Here is a 23,120-nt window from a genome sequence, read left to right on the forward strand (position 1 = left end):
AGAGGGGGCTGGACAGGAATGGGAGCAGGCAATCAGGAAATGCTATAACTGGAAGGTGCGCTGGGGCCCAGAGAAGGCTTTTTCAGTATGAGAAAGACTTGACTGTCTGGATTTAAATCTTTCACCCACCCCCACCCTCTTGGACTACGTGCACTGAAGGCCAAAGGATCACTTCTGCTCATTTTTTCAGCTCCCATGGAGCGGGACACTATTGCGTGACCACGTACGACTGGCAATACCACACCAATGCCCGATCCCTGCCCCATAAGAACAGGAGCCCTCTCCAGCACACACGACAAAACTCTTAAAACATTCCTCCTTTTATTAGCCCGACAAAGGTTTGGGTGGGGATGGGACAGAGGGGATGGGGAGGGGGGAAGTGTTGGGGGACGGGATGGGGGCAGAGAGGGGGGTAAGGATTTAGGCCAAGGGGAAAATAACCCTACTGATAGTAGAGCTCTAAATTCATGCCATCATGGATTTCGTAGTCTCCCAAAGTCACGTGATTCTTGAAGATGGTATACCATTTCTTGAGAACAATCTTGTCCCAGCGGGTCCCGGTCTGGGCCGCAATCAGCTTTTTCAGGTCACAGATGGTGTCGTCTGAGTTGCACTTCACGCGGACCTTCTTGCCCAGCCGATCGTTGCACACCACCTCGATCATGGCCCCTGACGCAGCTCCTGCCTACCACCCGACTGGCTGTTCTGTTGAAAGAGGCACAACCTCACAAGTTGCTCAGACAAGAAGAAAGCCAATGGGACCCCCCACCCATGACGGGGTCTGATCTGCACAGGCTCCACAAAGATGGAGCCAACCACAGGGGAGGACCAGGAAGAGAGGAGGGAGTTAGAGAAATGTGGAGAAGCAGCCCCACAAGCATTTTAAGGACGCTGGGCCTGAGTGATCAAGTGGACAAGAGAAGAGGTTCTCCAGGTTGGAGTCCAAAGGCTAGGATCCTTGGGGAGATGATGGTAATTTCTTAAATGCTTACTCCGCACCAAGTGCTGTTCTAAATGCTGGGGCGGATACAAGCTGGTCAGGTCAGACCCAGTCGCTGTCCCACATGGGGCTCACGGTCTTAACTCTCATTTTCTAAAGGAGGGAACTGAGGCACGGAGAAACGTAGTGACTTGCCCAAGGTCACACAGCAGACAAGTGGCAGAGCTGGGATTAGAACCCATGACCTTTGGACTCCCAGGCCCGTGCTCTATCCACTCGGCCACGCTTCTTCCTGCCCCAGGGTGCCAGGGGAAGGGGGAAGGGGTCATACAGATTGGCAGCAGTGACCCCAGGTCAGAAATGGAACTTTTCCTCTCCCATAAATCCTTTTGGGGAAAATCCTTCGGGACCGGAGCCAGTGCGGGCTGATCAGAGACCCTCTGAATCACGTCAAGTAATACTTTATTTGCTCTTTTTTTAAGCAAGTGAGGAAACCAGGAGGTGAACCTAAGACTGTGAGCCGCACATGGACAGGTCCTCTGTCCAACCTGATTACCTTGTATGGACTCCAGCACTTTGAACAGTGCACGACACATAATAAGTGCTGAATAAAAGTCAGTACTGAATAGAGAAACTCCTCCGCCTTTCTCTCTTTGCATAGGCCACATGACTAGGCTTCCCGCTAATTAAAAGTGGGAAGGTTATTTATTAAGTGCTGTGTGCAGAGCACCGTACTAAGCGCTGGGAGAGATGTAGAGGTGGAAAGAGTCCATCCTCAGATAAGACCCTTCTACATTAAGATTACCTCATATCTCTTAACCGGCAATGTCAATGTTTGCTACTTTACCAATATTAACTGCAAACACACATTAAAACACGTACGGGTATTAGCTCAAACTCTGCCAAACTTCAGTGAACCTGCTCTCAATCAGCTTAATGGCTTCCCCGATGCTAGAGCGAACTCTATATTGCCTCCTTCCCTGACAATCCTCATTCGAAACTGGACACATGGCTGTTGGCGTCACCCAGAACCACAAACTGGGGGGGGAGGGTGGGGGGCAGTGGTTTTACAATCTGATCCACTCGACTAAGTGAATGAAGTTAACGTTGTGTTTGTGTAAGTGTGTGGGTGTGGGTGTGAGACTATCTACGCCCAACACAAATACGAGGCAAACCTACAGGTACGTAAGAGATGTATGGGAAAGGCATCCTAATCCAAAAGCCTCTCAAAAGGATGTCCCCTTAATTGAATGAGAAGACAACGCACTGATTAGGCAGGGGGGAGCTGATGGATTCCCTTTTACTACCGACTCCTCTTACCTCTGACCCCCAACTAGATGAACTGGCATGGGGTCCCTTAGGCCCCCCCTCTCTGTGTCCTTTTCTCCCCTTGCCTCCCCACCCCACGATCTAGTACTAAACTGGATTAGTGGACAAGGGTGGGTAGACAAGGTTCCCCCACAGTCTCACCCAGAACCCTCATTACTTAAATAAAATGACTGAGGAGGCCGAGTGGGTGACATACTGGGGTGAAACTGAGTCTGAAAGAAAGCGATAAGGTTTATTAATAAGATTTTAAAAAAACCCTGGACAATGAGCTGGCCCACCCCCCCAAAACACAGTGGGGGTCTAGTTTGAATCATAATAACTGTATTTACCAAGAGCTTAATGTGTGCAGAGCCCTGTATTAAGCGCTTGCTTGGGAGATTATATCACCACAATTTAGCAGACATATTCCCTGCTTACGAGTTTATGATCTAGAGGAATAAATGATGAAGACCATAAAGCATATAAATATATCCCTGATGGGGGAATATGGAGGAATTCTCTGGGAGGGATTTCCAGTCTGTTGTAAAGCCAAAGGGTGTGGATCTTTGGATGTGGGTAATTGAGTGCTTTAAAACCAATGGTAAGGACTTTGTTTTGTGCAGAGGTTGATGGGAAACTGTGGACTAAATGGTTTAGTAGAAAAATGATCTGGGCAGTAGAGTGAAGTATGGACTGGGGTGGGGAGAGTCAGGAGGCAGGTAGGCCAGCAAGGAGGCTGATGCAGTAATCAAGGCAGGACAGGATAAGTGCTTGGAGCAACATAGAAACCATTTGGATGGAGAGCCAAGAGGGCAATTTTAGCAATGTTAATAATAATAATAATAATGTTGGTATTTGTTAAGCGCTTACTATGTGCCGAGCACTGTTCTAAGCGCTGGGGTAGACATAGGGGAATCAGGTTGTCCCACGTGGGGCTCACAGTCTTGATCCCCATTTTACAGATGAGGGAACTGAGGCACAGAGAAGTTAAGTGACTTGCCCACAGTCACACAGCCGACAAGTGGCAGAGCTGGGATTCGAACTCATGAGCCCTGACTCCAAAGCCCATGCTCTTTCCACTGAGCCACGCTGCTTCTTGAAGCCACGCTTCAATGTTGTTAAGGTTGAACTGACAGGATTTGGTGACAGATTGAATATGAGGGTTGAATGCGAGAGATGCGTCTGGGATATCGCCACGGTTATAGGCTTGTAAGACAGGGGGGATGAAAGTGATGGGAAAGGCAGGGAGGAGAGGGTTTGGGTGGGAAGATGAGTTCTATTTTGGTCATGTTAATTTTGCGGTGTCAGTAGGCTATCCAAGAAGAGATGCTCCGAAGGCTGGAAGAAACATGAGACGGCAGATAAGGAGGAAGATCAGGGCTTGAGATGTGGGTTTGGGAATCACTTGCATAGAGATGCAGGTTGAAGTTATGGGAGTGAATGAGTTCTAAGCAGCATGGCCTCGTGAAAAAAGCATGGGCCTGGAAATCAGAGGACTTGGACTCTAATCCCAGCTCCACCATGTGCCTCTGTTAAGTCATTTAACTTCTCTGCACTTCAGTTATTGTATCTGTAAAGTGAGGTTTCAAAACCAGTTCTCTCCCCTACTGAGACTGTGAGCCCCTTGTGGGAAGGGGACTGTGTCTGACTGAATTATCTTGTATCTTTCCCAGTGCTTTATACACGGTAAATGCTTAACAAATACCACTATTATTAAAAGAGTGGGTGTAGATGGAGAATAGAAGGGGACCCAGAACCCAGCCTTGAGAGACATCCCCCCAGCCCCAGTTAGGGGGTGGGAAACAGAGGAGGAGCCCACAGAAGAAACTGAGAAGGAGCAGCCAGAGAGAGGAGGGGAATCAGGAGAGGAAAGTGTCAGTGAAGCCACGAGTGGATAATGTTTTTAGGAGAAGAGGGTGGTCTACAGTGTCAAAGGCAGGATCGAGAGGAGGATGAGGATGGAGGAGAGATCTTTGGATGCATGTCCCTGGTCCTTCTCTTCAGTCTACTTCCTCCTGCCTTCAAGGCGCTTCTACTTGGATGGCCTACTGACACCTCAAATTTACCATGTCCAAAACAAGACTCCTCATATTCCCACCCAAACCGTCCTCCCGCTGATCTTCCCATCGCCATAGACAGTACCACCATCCTCTCAGTCTCACAAGCCCGCAACCTTGGTGGTATTCTTGTCTCAGCTCAGCTCACCGATATCATCTGTGCCCAAATCCTGTCGGTTCCACTTTGGTATCATCATTAAAATCCACCCTTTCCTCTCCACCCAAACTGCTACACATTAATAGAGTCCTAGCCCACCTAGATGATTGCATCAGCCTCCCTGCTGACTTCCCAGCCTCCTGTCTCTCCCCACTCCGGTCCATACCTCACTCTCCTGCCCAGATCATCTGTCATTGCTTATTTGATATAAGCTTCCTTTAAAAATTTTAAACCCAACATAATAAATTGTTAAAACAGTGAAATCAGGGTTGCATTTTATTCCCAGGTACAGAAGGGAATAAGAAAAAATTACGAATGAAAAAATAAAGCCCCATATCGATAAGTTGAATTTTTTTTAACTTAATAAATACTGCAAGAATCCTGCCTTATTTCAATTCGTTCCACTGTATTTAGTGCATCACCTTAATACCTTAATTGATCCCTTAAATAGAATCTGTAAAATTAAAAAAAATTAATCTTTGATTAAAGAAGCGATGATTGTATGCTCTCACTTGAAAAAACATGGTTGATTTGCTTTCCATTCACCTTTCTTGAATCTGTCATATGAAAACAGGAATTTTAATGCATTCCTTCGGGGAGCTACATTTCTCAGTGGAGGAGGAGGAGTTGCTATTCTGAATAACAGATGGAATCCAAGACTTTGTTGCTACAAAAATAGTTTACCTTACTAGGAAGTGAGGGCATTTCACCCAGGTTTAATAAAATAAAAAATATACGCATTAAAATGAAAGAAATCACAGTAATACTTTTTTGTTTATAGAATCCTGTCCTCCGATGAGATCAAAAAGTGCTTCTCAAAGTCTCTCATTTACCATCAAAATTGCTCTATGACAAAGGAAGGTACGTTCTTCCCATTTAAACCAAGTTTCCTGCTTGATGGAAAGAACTTTATATTGGAAAAACCTCTTTGCTTCTATAGCTGAAGTCCTGTGACATGCTGTAGGAGGTAACTGGGAAGAGGATGAGGGATAGGCAGATGATGGGAACATGATGAAAGAAGAGGGGTAAGGTACATAAAATAATCCATCCAGGAAAATCCTTCTAGCACTCAAAAAATGAGTGTACAAGCTTGGAGAACAATCTGCTTACTAGTTCATAACTGAATATATAAGCATTCTGCTTTTTACAGATTGTTCATTCAAGCCATTTTATTATTTATTCTCTATTTTAACATTAGTGAATTATTCATAAATGTATAACAGTAAATATGAAGGATCACTTAATAAACCAAAACTAAGCAACAAGGAAATGTGGATATATTTGTGAGCACCTGGTTGGGGCAGGTGGCAAGTCTAAACTCGCTTTCAGAAACCTTTCAGAATTTCCAACAAAAGACTTTAGCCTTTCGCTGGATCGAAGTGGCAAGTGACTTGAATTCTGTACGACTAATTCTGAAAACTCTCTCCCCAGCAATTCTCCATATTCCAAATTTTGATCTCTTCACAAGGAAAATGCTCGCCGTGCCCTGATTAAAATGAAAATGATGTTCAGAGGCAGAAGAAACTGGAAAGATGGATGGAGCTCTGGTGTTTTGTAAAGATCTACAGGATTATTTTTACTATTGATTTTTTTTTTTTTTTTTGGCCACGGCCAGAGTGGGGAATAAATAGTCCCTAGATCTATTAAAACTGATGCTGTCATTTCCTGACCTCCAGACCTGGGAGTCAGTTTTATTTTAAAGCCTTAAAATCCTTAGTACTTCAACTTGGGAATGTGTGAAATGCAGACATTAGCAGGTTATTTGTTCAAGGAAACAGGATCCTACCAACTTTCAAGAATTTACCTAGAATTCCTCTGGTTTCTTCCTTTGGTATTTGTTCAGCACTTACTCGGTGCCAGACACTGTACTGAGCACTGGGGTAGACACAAATTAATCAGGTTGGACACAATCCACATCCCACAGGAGGCTTACATTCTTAATCTCCTTTTTACAGATTAGGTGCCTGAGGTATGGAAAAGTAAGTGACTTTACCAAGGTCGCACAGCAGGCAAGTGGTGAACCTGGATTAGGTCTCTTTCTTTGGACAAAGTGCTGTAGTAAGAACTGGGGAAAGGTACTTGTCTAAATTACCCATGCAGTAATAATAATAATAATAATTATCATTGTATTTGTTCACTAAGCACTGGGGTGGATAGAAGCAAATTGGGTCGGACAGAGTCCTACCCATGAGGGGCTCATAATAATAGTAATAATAATAATAATAATCATAATAATAATGAGATGTTGGTATTTGTTCATCGCTTACTATGTGCAGAGCACTATTCTAAGAGCTGGGGTAGATACAGGGTAAGAAGATTGTCCCACGTGGGGCTCACAATCTTCATCCCCATTATCAGATGAGGTAACTGAGGCACAGAGAAGTTAAGTGACTTGCCCACAGGCACACAGAGCTGGGATTCGACCCATGACCTCTGACTCCCAAGCCCGGGCTCTTTCCACTGAGTCACGCTGCTTCCCAAGCTGCTCATAAATTTCAACCCCCATTTTACAGATCAGGCAACCAAGAACCAGGGAAGTGAAATGACCGGCCCAAGGCCACACAGCAGTCAAGTGGCAGAGCCAGAATCAGAACCCAAGACCTTCTGACTCAAAGGCCCATGCTCTATCCTTCCCCAGCTTGTCCAAAGAAAGATATCGACTGCAGCTACAATCTGACCTCTACCTCTCCTAGATATAATTTAAGGAGGGAAAAAAAAGTTGGTGAGGGTTACCGTGTTGTTCTGCACCGGTCAGGTTATCAACTTTCCAGTTTCTCCTGCCTCTGGACATAATTTTCATTTTATTGTGGCCCAGCCTCCTCCTCCTAGCCCTCCCACCCCCGCAAGTTTTCCCAGTCTCTCTTTCTTGTGAGCGTTTTCCTTGTGGAAAGTGCAAAACTGGGAAGATGGAGAAGAGCTGGATTATTTATTGGTTTATTAGGCTCGAGCTTTCCAAACAAGAGGATCAAGAACTACAGAAGAACCGGTCAAGTTTGGAATGGTTAAGTGCATGGCTTACCAAGAGGGGACAGTGGGCCACCCCTAAGACTGAGTCCCGCGCAAGGTGTTTGGTTGCTGATGAGGCAGCAGCGTAACTCCGCAATGCAGAGGGCCTGAGCAGTCAGATTTGGGACCTTCTGTTCAACCCAAATGGAAGAGAGGCTACAGAAGGTGCCTGTTTCACCACTCCTCCTAGCCCCACAGAACTCATGCATATAGGTATAATTTATTGATTTTAATGTCTCCCCCCTAGACTGTAAACTTAATAATAATAATGTTGGTATTTGTTAAGCGCTTACTATGTGCCGAGCACTGTTCTAAGCGCTGGGGTAGACACAAGGGAATCAGGTTGTCCCACGTGGGGCTCACAGTCTTAATCCCCATTTTACAGATGAGGTAACTGAAGCACCGAGAAGTGAAGTGACTTGCCCAAAGTCACACAGCTGACAAATGGCCGAGCCGGGATTTGAACCCATGACCTCTGACTCCAAAGCCCGTGCTCTTTCCACTGAGCCACGCTGCTTCTCTACTTGTGGGCAGGGAATGTGTCTGTTTTACTGTACTCACCCAAGTGATTAAAACAGTGTTCTGCATGTGGTAAGTACTCAATACACCTGGTTAATCTGACTGACTGCTGCTGTTGCTGTGGCCTGCTGACTACTACTGCCTGAGGTCTTAGTACAGTGCTCTGCACATAGTAAGCGCTCAATAAATACTGTTGAATGAATGAAAGGTCTTTTTCCACCTAAACTGTAAACCTCAGAGAGACAAGGACTGGATCTGTAAGCCACCCCGGCATTTAGTCCAGTGCTTACACACAGTAAACATTCAATAAATACCACAACTAATGAACTGCTGAGCACTATACAACCGAGTTGGGAGCCATGTTCCCTGCCCAGGAGGACCTTACGAGTGTTGGGTTTAGCATTCAGTTTTTTGGGGCCGAAGGTAGCGCTGAGCAAGGTTGAGAATTTATTTCCCACGTCCAATCTCACCCAGCAGTTCAGAATAAAGACTTCTACAATCTTTGTCCCGGAAAGAGAATGCCCTTTTCTCTGAAATTTTCAAACCCTGAACATATAACCACTGATTAGTTATTTACAGACTACAAACATCATTTCTTGATAGACTGAACACTGCAAGTTCAGCACTCGTCTGGCTTAATAAAGGAAAGGTTGAGAAGAAATCTCCTTTTGCTAGTCGCCTTTTGCCCGTAGGCAACTCCCTCCCTGCTCAATTCCACCATACTGCCATATTCCCCACCTTGAAAGGCCTCCTAGAGAGTCACTACCTCCAAAGTGAATTCCCTGACTATCCTAACTTCCCAGGGCATGTCACCCCCTACGGTAAATTATCTATTCAATTAGTTTTATTCTTTAATGCTTTTGTTTCTAGTTTTTGTTCTTTTAGCTATATAATCATTTATCTCCCCTTCAGACTGTAAAATAATGGACATGGTCTACGTCTTTTATTTTTAAAGTACATTCTCCAGTTGGAAGGCCAGCAATTTTGTGTACCTAATGTAATAATGATGATGACTGTGGCATTCAAGTGCTCACTATGTGCCAAGCACTGTTCTAAGGGCAAGAGTAGATACAAGTTACATCATAGCACATATGTACCATACTGGTCTTTCCAGCCAAACATGTATTCATGGGAGAACTTCGCTGGCAATGGTGACTTGATAGTAATACTAGTGCCATTTGTTAAGTACTTACTGTGAGTCAGACACTCTTCTAAGCGCTGGGGTGGAAACGAGCAAATCAGGTTGGACACAGTCCCTGTCCCTCATAGGGCTCACAATCTTAATCCCTATTTTAGAGTTGAGGTAACTGAAGCACAGAGACATGAAATGACTTGCCCAAGGTCACATGGCACACAAGTGGCAGAGCCAGGATTAGAACCCAGATGCTTCTGACTCCCAGGCCCGTGCCCTATCCACTAGGCCTTGCTGCTGCTTCAAATAGGGACGACTAAACATATACTCCCAAGATATAAGAGTGCTCTGAATGAAGATGACACTCAATAAATGCTCTTGATAATTATTATCAACTTTACATTGACCTTCTTAGGAACGTTATAGGCTGGACTTCGGAAATAGGAGCGCTTTTAATCACCGGATGAGTGAAAACCTAGACTGTCACAGAAAAGGGAGCAAGTTGTGAGGTGGGAAAACGGCAGAAAGAAAGGGAGAAAATACAACAGGATGGATTGAAGGAGAATTTTGTTCAGTTCTCGATCCCCTTCTAGTCTCTGTCTATACCCATTCCCTTTGAGAACTCAAATAATAATAATGATAATAAAGCATTTAAGCACTTACTACGTGCCAAGCACTGTTCTAAGCACTGGGGGTGGGGGTAACAAGGTAGTCGGGTTGTCACACATGGGGCTCACAGTCTTAATCCCCATTTTCCAGATGAGGTAACTGAGGCACAGAGTAGTTAAGCAACTTGCCCAAAGTCACACAGCTGCTACGACTGCAGATGACTCCCAAATTTACATTTCCTTTTCTGCAGTCTTACATTTCCTCCTGCCTTCAGGACATCTCTACGTGGCCTTCCTGCTGACACCTCAAATTTAAAACGGCCAAAACAAAACAACTTTCCACCCACACCTTGTCCATCCATGACTTTCCCATTACTTTATCCATCACCACCATCCTCCCCGACTCACAAGCCTGGCCTTGGCATTATCAAGCGCTTAGTACAGTACTCTGCACATAGTAAGCACTCAATAAATATTAATGAATTATCCTCGACTCATCTCTCATTCAACCCACATCTTCAATCCGTCATGAGATCCTGTCGATTCACCATCACAACATTGCTACAATCCGCCCTTTCGCACCCATCCAAGCTGTTACAATATTAATCCAGGCATTTATCCTCTATTCCGCCTTGCCTACTACATTCACGTCCCTGCTGTCTTTCCTATCTCCTGCTTCTCCCTACTCCAGGCCATACTTCTCTGCTAACTGGATAATTTTTCTAAAAAAAAAAAAAAAAAAAACCCTCTAAACCCCTCCAATCCATGTTTCCCCACTCATCAGAAACCTCCAGAGGATGCCTCTGTATCAAATTCAAGCACTCAATCACCTTGCCCGCTCCAATTCACCTTGCTGATTTTCTAGTACACCCCAGAAGGTTTATTTTGCTCTATTCACCGTAGTTTGTCCTCGTCGATCTTGCCATCGGCCCCATGCCCACATCCTGCCTCTGGCCTGGAGTTGTCCTGCCCTTCATATCTGACAGACCGCCACTCCCCCTCTTTCAAAGCTTAAGCCCTCATTTGCCCTTTTCCCTCTCCTTTCTGCCCCCCTTCCACTTGGATCTGTACCCTTTCCCAATCAATTCTATTTATTGAGTGCTCTTTTGTGTACTAGACACTTGGAAGAGTACCATGAAACAGAGATGGAAGGATGGGTTTCCTGCCCACGAATTTAGTCTACAATTTACAGTTTAATCTTTTGGACTTGATTGTCACCCCACCCTCAGCCCCACAGAACTTATGTACATACATGTAGTGTACTTTAATGACTGTCTTCCCCTCTAGTCTCTAGGTTCCTTGCGGCATTGTACTCTCCCAAGCAATCAATACAGTGGTCTACAGAATAAGCGGTCAATAAATACAACAGACGGATCGATGAAGGGGACGAGGGAAAACCACTGGGGGATCCAGAGAGAGTCAGAAGTGAAAAATGGGAGGTGATCTTTGGGGCATTTCATTTCTTTTCTAGCAGTTAAATACCAAAATAAAATTTTATTAATTCTATTTCTCTGAAGTTTTAAGTCACAGGACTTCTAATCACACACGGTTCTTCTACACAGATCTTACAAACTCTAATATTTAGGCAAATCCACTTTTCTTCCTCTTATCTATAAATAAATTTGGGGTCTGTTCTCCACTAGAGGATAAGCTCCTTGAGGGTAGGGATCATGCCCCATAAGCACTCGATTAATACTACTGATTGCTACTCTAATGACCCGCTACTTAAATTAGGAGAGACAGGACAGGAACTAATTAAGGTTGATTACATTTTGCTCCCTCTCTTACTTCTCTTGCTCTAAGAAGGTCTGTCTCTCCTGTTAATTTCCATTAGTACTGACCTGCAAAGTAATTCAGTTTTACCTCTGAGCGGAGACGGGTGCTTCACCAACCTTCCAAATCCTTTTAGTCTCTTCTTAAATTTCCAAGACTAATTTTTAAACATTTTTAATGGCAAGAAAGTCAAGATGGGCAGTGTGGCCTACTGGTTCCAGGTAATTAAGGTTCCAGTCCCAGCTTGGCCACTTGCCTATTGGGTCCTCCTGGGTAAGTTTTTTTGTTTTTTTAAATGGTATTTGTTGAGTACTTATTGTGGTGTCAAAATACTGTTCTAAGCCCCACGGTAGTTACAAGTTAATTAGATCGAACACAGTCTTTGTGTTGCACGGAGCTCGCAGTCTAAACAGAAGGGAAAACGGGTATTTAATCCCCATTTTCAGATGAGAATCTGAGGTTCAGATGAGTTTACAGTTTAGTGATTTATCTCAAGTCTCATGGCAAGCCATTGGGAAAGCTGAAATTAGAACCCAGGTCCTTTTTTTTTTTTTTAACAAATACTATAATTATTATAAACATGATTGAATGGTTTGACAGGGGAAGGGGTGCCATCATAATAATTCGGTAATAATAACCGGGCTATTTGTTAAGCATGTACCATGGGCTGTACCCATGTACCCTGTACTAAGCGCTGGGGTGGATACAAGTCAATGGGGCCAGTTCCAAACAGACCCACTCTAGACTTTAAGCCAGTCGCTGGCAGAGATTGTCTCTATTGCTGTACGTTCTGCATACAGAAAATGCTCAGTAGATGCGACTGAACGAATTGAACAAATGAACTAATAATAATAATGATGATGGCATTTAAGCTCTTACTGTGTGCAAAGCACTGAACCCCTCATTTTACCAATGACGTAACTGAGGCCTCGTTTGGGGAAGCGACTGGCCCAAGGTCACCCAACAGGTGGGGTGGGTGCGGGGATCAGACCCCCAGGTCCTTCCGACCCCCGGGCTGGTGCTCTACCCACTGGGCCACACTCTTTCTCCATCCCTTGGACCTCGAGGCGACTAAAACTTGGGGGTTCCCTGGCCAACCTCAGAAGCCGACAACACAGTGTGCCTCAGTGGACAGAGCCCGGGCTTAGGAGTCGGAGGTCCTGGGTTCTAATCCCCGCTCCGCCACCTATCAGCCGGGTGACTTTGGGCAAGTCACTTAACATCTCTGGGCCTCAGTGGCTTCAGCTGTAAAATGGGGTTTAGGCCTGGGAGCCTCATGTGGGACAACCTGATCAGCCTGTATCTACCCCAGCGCTCAGAACAGTGCTCGGCACCTACTAAGCGCTTCACAAATACCAACATTATAGTATTTGATCATTCCTTCATTCAATAGTATTTATTGAGTGCTTACTATGTGCAGAGCACTGTACTAAGCGCTTGGAATGTACAAATCGGCAACAGATACAGTCCCTGCTCATTGACGGGCATATCCCAGCTCAGTCGCTTGTCAGCTGTGTGACTCTGGGTAAGTCACTTCACTTCTCTGGGCCTCAGTTACCTCATCTGTAAAATGGGGATTAAGACTGTGAACCCCACGTGGGACAACCTGATGACCTTGTATCCTCCCCAGCGCTTGTAACAGTGCTAATCTCTCCCCCGATTAGACTGTAAACCCGTCAAAGGGCAGGGACTGTCTCTGTTACCGATTTGTACATTCCAAGCGCTTAGTGCAGTGCTCTGCACATAGTAAGTGCTCAATAAATACTAGTGAATGAATGAACGAATGAATGCTTGGCACACAGTAAGCGCTTAACAAATGCCATCATTATTATTATTGCCTCGAGAAGGAGCGCAGGTCGGTGGCCAGAGACCGGGCTCGGGGGGTGAGGGGTGGGTCAGAGGTCGCGGGTTCTAATCCCTCCTCCGCCACTTCTTGGCAGCTGGGTGACTTTGGGCAAGTCGCTTCACTTCCCTGGGCCTCGGTTCCCTCCTCTCTCTCGAAGCCCACGGGGGACAAACTGATGACCTTGTATGACCCAGCGCTTAGAACACAGTCAGCGCTGGACAAATGCCGTTATTATTACCATTATTATTATTGTGAGAAGCAGCGTGGCTCAGTGGAAAGAGCCCGGGCTTGGGAGTCAGAGGTCCTGGGTTCAAATCCCGGCTCTGCCGCATGTCAGCTGTGTGACTGTGGGCAAGTCACTTCTCTGGGCCTCAGTTCTCTCATCTGGAAAATGGGGATGAAGACTGGGAGCCCCACGGGGGACAGCCCGATGACCTTGTAGCTACCCCAGTGCTTGGCACACAGTAAGCGCTTAACAAATACCAACATCATCATAATAATAATGTTGGTAATGTTGGTAACATACCAACAGGGTATCTTATTATTATTATGGTTCGAATCCCGGCTCTGCCGCTTGTCAGTTGTGTGACTGTGGGCCAGTCACTTCTCTGGGCCTCAGTTCCCTCATCTGTAAAAAGGGGATGAAGACTGGGAGCCCCACGGGGGACAACCTGATGACCTTGTAGCTACCCCAGCGCTTAGAGTGTCCGGTACGTAGTAAGCGCTTAACAAATACCAACATTATTATTATTATCGTTAGTACTAAAGCCCGACCGCAGCGGGTCGCGGCCCCCAGTCCCGCTCCGCCATGGGGCCGGGCCTCACCTCGTCTTCAGCGAGCGGCCTCCTCCAGGGACGCGCCCAGAAGGCCTCAGGTCGCGGAGCTCGTTGCGGGGGAGACGCCGGGCGATGCTGGATGGCGCTTGGTCGTCAGGGGGACCCAGGAGCCCGACCTCCCGACCTCCCGCCACAGGCCCCGACAACGCCTCGGCCTCGACCGGGAAGCTGCGCGCGCACCGCCCGGAAGCTCGCGCCAGGGCGGCGGGGGGGGGGGGGGGGGGGGGGGAAGGGCGCGCGCCGGGCTCCGACCGGAAGCGCCGCCCTCCGTCAGTCAATCAATCGGAAGGACGGGCCTCCCAGCCAGTCAGCGACGCCTTTTCCGCCCGGTGGGCGGGGCGCTGGGGCCCAGGTGGGGGGGCGGGGCAGGAGGGAGGTGGAGGGGCGGGGGCGAAGCGGAACGGAGGCCGTCTTTTTCCAACATGGCGCTGAAAGCGGGCGGAGCCGTGATTGAATAGAGTGCGCCGGGGGAGATGCTAGGGAATCAGGTTGTTCCACGTGGGGCTCACAGTCTTCAGCCTCATTTTCCAGATTTATTCAATAGTATTTATTGAGCGCTTACTATGTGCAGAGCACTGTGTTAAGCGCTTGGAATGTACAACCTGGCAACAGATAAAGACAATCCCTGCCCATTGACGGGTTTACAGTCTAATCGGGGGAGATGGACGGACAAAAACAAGACAACTTAATCACGCTAAATAGAATCAAGGGGATGGACACCTCATTAACAAAATAAATAGGGTAATAAAAATATATACAAATGAGCACAGTGCTGAGGGGAGGGCAAGCGAGAGGGGGAGGAGCAGAAGGGAAAGGGGGCTTAGCTGAGGGGAGGTGAAGGGGGAGCAGAGGGGCCAGAGGGAAAAGGGGAAGCTCAGTCTGGGAAGGCCTTTTGGAGGAGTGAGCTCCCAGTAGGGCTTTGAAGAGGGGAAGAGAATTAGTTTGGCAGAGGTGAGGAGGGAGGGCGTTCCAGGACCGCGGGAAGACGTGGGCCAGAGGTCGACGGTGGGATAGGCGTGAACGGGGGACGGTGAGGAGGTGAGCAGCAGAGGAGCGGAGCGTGCGAGGTGGGCAGTAGAAAGAGAGAAGGGAGGAGAGATAAGTGATTGGATGAATGTGTAACGTGTGTGGAAACCAACTCTTTAACCAGACTTACTCCATTTTGGTCTCTGTCTCCATTTTGCATCGATCTCCCTCATTTCCTAAATGGTGATTCAGCCAGCCCCTTCCTCTGCCATCACTCTGGCCCCTGGCTAAGAAAACTGGAGCCATACTTGATGGGATTCTGCCGACGGCCTGAAGGAACGCCATACCCACCGCCAACTATAACGAGCTGCCTTTTGGTGACGAGGTTGAGCCCACTTTATGGGCAACGGACTCCGTCCTCAAGCTTACAGGTCTCTGTTAAATACTGCATGCTCATTTCGTGTTGCCGTGACCTGATTTTCCCGTTGGACTCTCCTACAATAACCCGGCCCGCACACTTCGGTCCCTTTCTCGCTATACCTCGATCTCGTCTCTCTCGCTTCCAACCTCTCGCCCACATCCTCCCTCTGGCCTGGGATGCCCTCCCTCCTCATATCAGATAGATAATTGCTCTCCCCCCCTTCAAAACCCATCTCCTCCAGGAAGCCTTCCCTGACTGAGCCCTCCTCTCCTCTTCTCCCACTCCCTTCTGCACCGCTCTTACTTGCGCCTTCATTCGCCCTCCCTCTCTTCCGCACAACACTTAGGACAGTGCTCCACACTTAGAATGGTACCTGGCACATAGTAAGCACTTAAATACCGTTCTCTATATATTATTTATTCATTAGACTGTAAGCCCATCAATGGGCAGGGATTGTCTCTATCTGCTGCGGAATTGTACATTCCAAGAGCTTAGTACAGTGCTCTGCAGATAGTAAGCGCTCAATAAATACTATTGAATGAATGAATTAATATACATATCATTCATCTATTTTTATTAATGCCGGCCTCACCCTCTAGACTGTGAGCTCGCTGTGGGCAGGGAATTTGACGTTATGCTGTGTTCTTCCAAGCGCTTAGTACAGTGCTTTGCACAGAGTAAGTGCTCAAATGCCATTATTAATGATAGTAATAACGATACGGGGTAGGGGTGTGATCAGGTTGGATCCAGTCACGACCCACAAGGAGTTGACGACAAAAGGGAAAATAAACATCATGGCCTAGGGTTTTGGGAATCAGACCTGGGTTCTAATCCCATCTCCACCTCTTCTGTGCCGCGTGACCTGAGGCAAGTCACTTAACTTCTCAATGCCTCAGTGACCTCATCTGTAAAATGAGGATACAGCCCTACTCCCTCGTATTTTCGACTGCGGTGTGTAGGGGACAGGGACTGTGTCCCGCCTGATTGACTTGTATGTGTCGTAGAGAAGCAACATGGCTCAGTGGAAGGAGCACGGGCTTGGGGGTCAGAAGTCATGGGTTTGAATCCCGATTCTGCCACTTGTCAGCTGTGTGATTGTGGGCAAGTCACTTCACTTCTCTGTGCCTCAGTTACCTTGTCTGTAAAATGGGGATTAAGACTGTGAGCCCCACGTGGGACAACCTGATCACCCTGTATCTACCCCAGCACTTAGAACAGTGCTTGGCACATAGTAAGCGCTTAACAAATACCAAGAGTATTATCATTATTATATTGTATTCTTCACAGGCTCAAATAATGATAGTAATAATAATAGTAATGATAAAAATGGCATTTGTTAAGCACTGTGTGCCAAACACTGTTCTAAAGGCTTCACAAGCGCTTAGCACAGTGGTTCTGGAACAGCACTCAGGCGCTTAGGACAGAGTAAGCACGTAACAAATACCATCAGCATGGCTTAGTGGAAAGAACCCGGGCTTGAGAGTCAGAGGTCATGGGTTCTAATCCCGGCTCTGCCACTTGTCTGTCTTGTGACCTTGGGCAAGGCACTTAATGTCTCTGGGCCTCAGTTCCCTCCTCTGGAAAATGGGGATTGAGACTGGGAGCCCCACGTGGGACAGGGACTGTGTCCAACCCCATTTGATTATATCCACCCCAGTGCTTAGTACAGTGTCTGGCACACAGTTAAGCACTTAACAAATGCCATCATTATTATTATTATTCTCTGGGCTTCAATTCCGGAAAATGGGAATTGAGACCGTGAGCCCCACATGGGACAACCTGACCACCTTGTATCTCCCCCAGAGCTTAGAACAGTGCTTTGCACAAAGTTTGGCACAGTGTTTGGCACATAGTAGGGGCTTAACAAATACCATTCTTATCATTATTATTATTATTCTCTGTGCCTCAGTTCCCTCATCTGTCAAATGGGGATTGCGACCGTGAGCCCCACACGGGACAACCTGTTGACCTTGTATCTCCCCCAGCATTTAGAACAGTGTTTGGCACCTAGTAGGCGCTTAACAAATGCCATCATCATTATTATTATTTTCTGGGCCACAGTTCCTTCATCTGGAAAACGGGGATTGAGACCGTGAGCCCCACGTGGGACAAACTGATTACCTTGTATCCACCCCTGCACTTAGAAGTGTTTGTCACATAGTAAGCACTTAAGAAATACCATCATCATTATCATTATTATTATTGTCTGGGTCTCAGTTCCTTTATCTGGAAAATGGGGATGAAGACCGTGAGCCCCTCGTGGGCCAACCTGATGACCTCGTATGTAGCCCAGTGTTTAGAACAGTGTTTGGCACAGAGTAAGCGCTTAACAAATACCATCATTATTATTATTATTATTATTATTTAGGCCTCAGTTCTCATCTAGAAAATGGAGATTGAGACTGTAAGGCCCCAAAACCTGATGATTTTTTATCTCCCCCAGCGCTTAGAAGCAGCGTGGCTCAGAGGAAAGAGCCTGGGCTTCGGAGTCAGAGGTCATGAGTTCGACTCCCGGCTCTGCTGCTTGTCAGCTGTGTGACTGTGGGCAAGTCACTTAACTTCTCTGTGCCTCAGTTACCTCATCTGTAAAATGGGGATTAACTGTGAGCCTCATGTGGGACAACCTGATTACCCTGTATCTCCCCCAGCGCTTAGAACAGTGCTCGGCACGTAGTAAGCGCTTAACAAATACCAACATTAGAACAGTGTTTGGCACATAGTAAGTGCTTAACAAATACCATTATTATTATTATTATTCTCTGGGCCTCATTTCCCTCATCTGGGAAATGGGGATGGAGACCGTGAGCCCCACGTGGGCCAACCTGCTGACGTTGTCTGCCCCAGCGTTTAGAACAGGGTGCGGCGCAGAGCGCGCGCCTCAGAGACGCCACCGTCCTCAGGACGATCAATGGCGGCTGACAGGCGGGAGGCTCCTTCTCTCCGGCTCCGCCCCACGGCCAGGAAGAGTGACGGGCCTCCCGACCAATCAGAGCTCCCACGGAGGGGCGCGAGGAGGGCGGGGAGCGATCTCATTGGTCCTCCGCCCGGCTTGGTCCCTCCCCCTCAGCGACCACCGAGTCGGCGAGGCCTCCGGCCGCCTAGAAGAGCCCGTCAGGGGCCACTTCCGGTCGCCGCCGCCACCGCCCGCCCCCTCACCCCTGACCTCTGACCCGCCCGGGGCCCCGCCTAACGGCGGAGCCGTGTTGGGTGTGCGGCACCCTGGGCGGACCGCTGTGCTTACGCTCCCGGCCTCCGGCGATCTTGCAGCCTGGAGGGGAAGGCAGACGTCTGGGTAAATCGACCGGTCTGGGGCGAGGGGATGGGAGGGAGGAGGATGTGCTTCCCCGGCGCTTACTCTGTGCTAAACGCTGGGGTAGGTACGAGTCACCGGATCGCCCCCCGTGGGACTCACAGGCTTCATCCCCTTGTTCCAGATGAAGGAACTGAGGCCCGGAGAATAATAATAATAATATTGTTGGTATCTGTTAAGGGCTTACTTTGTGCCAAGCACTGTTCTAAGCGCTGGGGGCGATCTTTTTGTTTTGTTTTGCCCTGTTGTCCGTCTCCCCCATTTAGCCCGGGAACCCGTCATTGGGCAGGGAGTGTCTCTATCTGTTGCCGAGTTGTACATTCCAAGCGCTTAGAACAGTGCTCTGCACATAGTCAGCGCTTAACAAATACCAACGTTATTATTACTGTGTGGGAGAGTTACAGGGTCATCAGGTTGTGCCACGTGGGGCTCACAGTCTTCATCCCTATTTTCCAGATGAGGTCACTGAGGCCCAGAGAAATGAAGTGACCTGCCCACAGTCACACAGCTGACTAGTCTGTTAAGCGCTTACTATGTGGGGAGATCTTTTTGTTTTCTTTAAGTTTTTGTTCGCTTTTGCTCTGCTGTCCGTCTCCCCCGTTTAAACCAGGAGCCCGTCATTGGGCAGGGATGGTCCCTATCTGTTACCGAGTTGTACATTCCAAGCGCGTAGCACAGTGCTCTGCACATAGTAAGCGCTCAATAAAAACGATCGAATGAATGAATGAATACGCAGTCATCGAGTCGTCCCTCATGGGCCCACAGGCTTCATCCCCGTGGTCCAGATGAGGGAACTGAGGCCCGGAGAATAATAATAATGTTGGTATCTGTTAAGCGCTTACTGTGTGCCAAGCACTGTTCTAAGTGCTGGGGGAGATACGAGGTCATTGGGTCACCCTGCGTGGGACTCACAGGCTTCATCCCCGTGGTCCAGATGAGGGAACTGAGGCCCGGAGAATAAGAATAATAATGTTGGTATATGTTAAGCACTTACTATGTGCCACGCACTGTTCTAAGCGCTGGGGTAGATACAAGGTAATCAGGTCGTCCCATGTGGGGCTCACAGTCTTCATCCCCAATTTACAGATGAGGTAACTGAGGCCCAAAGAAGTGAAGTGACTTGCCCAAGGTCACGCAGCTGACAAGCGGCGGAGCCGGGATTAGAATCCGTGACCTCCGACTCCCAAGGCCAGGCTCTTTCCACTGAGCCACGTTGCTTCTCTAGTAAAGTGGCTTGCCCAGGGTCATGCAGCAGATAAGGAGCGCAGTCAGGATTAGAACCTACATCCTCCGACTCCCAAGTCCCGGCTCTTCCCACTAAGCCACAGGAAAGAGGGACTTAGGCAGGGAAGGCCTCTTGGAGGAGAACGGAGGGCGGTGGATCAGCGCCGAGATGGACGGGATTTATGGAGCACTTACTCTGTGCGGAGCACTGTGCTGAGTCCCCGGGGGAGTCCGATCCGACACCAAACAGACATGTCCCCTGCCCACAACGAGACAGTGGAGGCATGGCAAGTGGGTTGGAAGGAGTTTCTCTTCAATGTGAAGGTGGGCGGGCATCCACTGGACCTTCTTCAATCTATAGTACTCATTTTTCAAATTCTTGAGTGCCCCGTGGACAGAGCACAGTCCTGGCGTCGGAAGGCACGGCCTCGAATCCTGGCCCCGCCGCTTGTCAGCTGCGTGAGCTGGGCCGAGTCGCTTCGCTTCTCTGGGCTTCAGTGACCTCATCTTTAAAATGGGGATGAAGACGGTGGGCCCCACCTCCGACAACCCGATTACCTGGCCTCTACACCCTGGGGCTTAGAACGGTGCTTGGTACAGAGTAAGAGCTTCACAAATACCATCAGCAGTAGTGTTATTACCGTGCAGAGCACTGTACTGAACATTGGGGAGAGTTCAGTAGAACAGAGATGGCAGACATGTTCCCTGCCCATGATGAGTTTAGAGTCTGAAGGGAGAGGGGAAGCAGGGATTAAACAGTTTCACGGGGAAGGTGATCGGGGCAGCGGAGTGAAGTAGGTCCCGGAGTTGGGAGTGATGGGAAGTAGGGAAGTCAGCAAGGAGGCTGGTGCAATAATAGTGGCGTTTTTTAAGCGCTTACTATGTGCCAAGCACTGTTCTGTCCACTGAGATAGACACAAGGGAATGGGGGGGGGTCCCAGTGGGGCTCACAGGCTTCCTCCCCGTTTTACAAATGAGGGAACTGAGGCCCAGAGAAGTGAAGCGACTTGCCCAACGTCGTATAGCTGACTGGTGGCAGAAGCGGGATTAGGTCTCACGACCTCCAACCCCCCAGCCCAGGCTCTTCCCCCGAAGCCGTGCTGCAGTAGACAAGGCAGGATGAGGGCTTGGAATAACGTGGTAGTGGTGGGTTTGGACGGGATTTAGGAACAGATGGAATATGCGGATTGGCCGAGAGAGAGGAGTGTGAGCCGGGGAAGGTGGTGTGGCAGCCTACAGTCACAGGGCAAGTCGGGTGAGGGACAGGGTTTGGCTGGAAAGATGAATTTCTTTTGGCCATGTCAGGTTTGCGGCGTCAGCAGGATATCCAAGTTGAGATGCGGAGATCGCCGAAGGGGCGCGGCCGGCTGACACCGACCCACATTGTGAGGCATCAACAGCTGCCTGCTGTCACGTCAACCCAGCCCTCTGGTTCCTCCTGAACGCTCACCTCTTCGTTCTCGAGGACCCAACAGCAATTTACCGGTAACCAACGATCAGGTAGTTGTCGTCGTCGATCACCACCCACAACCCCTTTAAACTTCCTCAACCGCACCATGTCCCTCAGTTCTTTCTCTCCAATCCGCCCTTCCCCGTCCTCCCATCCCCACCCCATCCCTGTTATCCCATCCCGGTGTTATCCCACTCCATCCCTCCAGCCTCCCTCCAACTCACTCCCATCCAACCCTTTCCACTCCCTCTCATGCCGCCCCCATCTTCCTGTCCCTGCCCCACCGGCCTCAGCCATCGGCCAGGCGTGGCCTATGGAATTGCTCCTCCATTATTGGAAAGCTTCTCTTCATCCTTGGCCCAGTCACTGCCCCTTGTCCCCCTTGCTGAAACCTGGCTCTCCTCAGATGACACGGGTCTCCCCTGCGGCTCTTGCTGGAGGGGGAATCTCATCTCCCGCTTCCCCGGGCTCCTCCTTGCTCTCCGGTGTCCACACCATTTCTGTCTTTCCCTTCTTCTGAAGCTGAGATCATTCCCCGCCACCATCTGCTCTGGCTACTAGTCAAGTAACCTGCCGCCCCGCAGGGACCCCCTTCAACTCTTGGAAATATTTTGATCCCTTTCTCACATTCCTTCTCTCTCCATTCCTCGGGGACTTCATGTTCCCCATAAGTGATCCCGACGACCCTTCCATTGCCTGTTTTCTATCACTCATCAACGCCAATGACCTCCCGTTCCAGCCCGGCTCGCCCACTCACCAAGTGGGACACACGCTCGATCTCATCGTCTCCGGTCCTCGTGCTGACTCTGAAATCCCTCTGTCCGAACACAACCTCCTTGCCCGCGTTCTCTCCCACACAGCCGCTCTCTGCCAGTCTGGCCCGTTCCCCACCGGAGACCTCCGATCTTTTGACCCCATCCAGTTTTCTCAGCTCGTCGTACTAAGGTTAGTCTCCATATCCAATCGATCTTCCCCCAGATTGTCGCCCTCGACACCACCCTTGCTACTGAACTCAACTCACTTGCTTCCACACCCCACCATAACCCACAGCCTGGATTGCCTCTGCAATCCACTTCCTTCTCTCCTGTGCAGAAGCCACAGAAAGCCAGATCCCGCACCAACCTCATCCACCTCTAGTTCCTTCTTGCGTGCTTTAGTTCCGCCGTCTTCTCTGTCCGGTAAAAATATTTTTCCATCCTTCCAGACAACTATTCCCATTTCCATTGCCAGTTGTTCCAGACATTCCATTCCCTCATTAAACACCCGCTTCTCTCCCCGCAACTCCCCCTCCGCCTCACCATCTCTTGCCCCTAATGACCCAGGAACATACTCTATTGAAAAAATTGAAACCATCAAATGTGATCTCCCTTAAATCTCCCCTGCTTCTCTCCAGTCCCTCCCTCCTCCTTCCACTTCAATTCTCCCATCTTTCCCAGCAGTGTCTCTACAGCTTCCGCCTCCTTTCAAAATGCACCCCCTCTATCTCCGCATGAAGGGACCCCCATCCCTTCAGACCTCAACAAGACAAAGCCCTTGGCCTTTCCCTCCTTCCCCTCCCTGACTGCC

The 23,120-nt window shown here is 48.7% G+C and overlaps 2 protein-coding genes and 1 long non-coding RNA gene across 4 annotated transcripts in view; 2 read left to right on the forward strand and 1 right to left on the reverse strand.

Annotated features, from left to right (window-relative positions):
• Positions 1-304: 304 nt before the first annotated feature.
• LOC100092671 (ubiquitin-like protein 5) lies at positions 305-14,370 on the reverse strand. Its single transcript, XM_007665387.4, has 2 exons — positions 14,172-14,370; positions 305-705 (listed from the first exon to the last, which is right to left on the reverse strand). Exon 2 carries the CDS (start codon positions 662-664, stop codon positions 443-445), a length of 222 nt encoding a protein of 73 aa, XP_007663577.1. The 5' UTR covers positions 665-705; positions 14,172-14,370; the 3' UTR covers positions 305-442.
• A 4,359-nt stretch (positions 14,371-18,729) lies between these two features.
• On the forward strand, positions 18,730-22,408 carry LOC120638552. 2 transcript variants are annotated; one of them, XR_005660258.1, is made up of 3 exons: positions 18,730-18,862; positions 21,410-21,604; positions 22,227-22,287. It is a non-coding gene; the product is annotated as an uncharacterized LOC120638552 (long non-coding RNA). The 2 variants fall into 2 exon arrangements; XR_005660257.1 differs by lacking the exon at positions 22,227-22,287 and adding an exon at positions 22,294-22,408 and having other exon boundaries at positions 18,731-18,862.
• Positions 22,409-22,415: 7 nt separating this feature from the next.
• Positions 22,416-23,120, forward strand: part of LOC100681832 (zinc finger protein 514-like) — a 49,134-nt gene continuing 48,429 nt past the window's right edge. The window contains 1 exon segment of the mRNA XM_029070703.2: positions 22,416-22,499. The gene's annotated coding sequence lies outside the window, so the exon portion shown is untranslated.

The sequence above is a fragment of the Ornithorhynchus anatinus genome, chromosome 8 (assembly GCF_004115215.2).
Source record: "Ornithorhynchus anatinus isolate Pmale09 chromosome 8, mOrnAna1.pri.v4, whole genome shotgun sequence".
NCBI lineage: Eukaryota > Metazoa > Chordata > Mammalia > Monotremata > Ornithorhynchidae > Ornithorhynchus > Ornithorhynchus anatinus.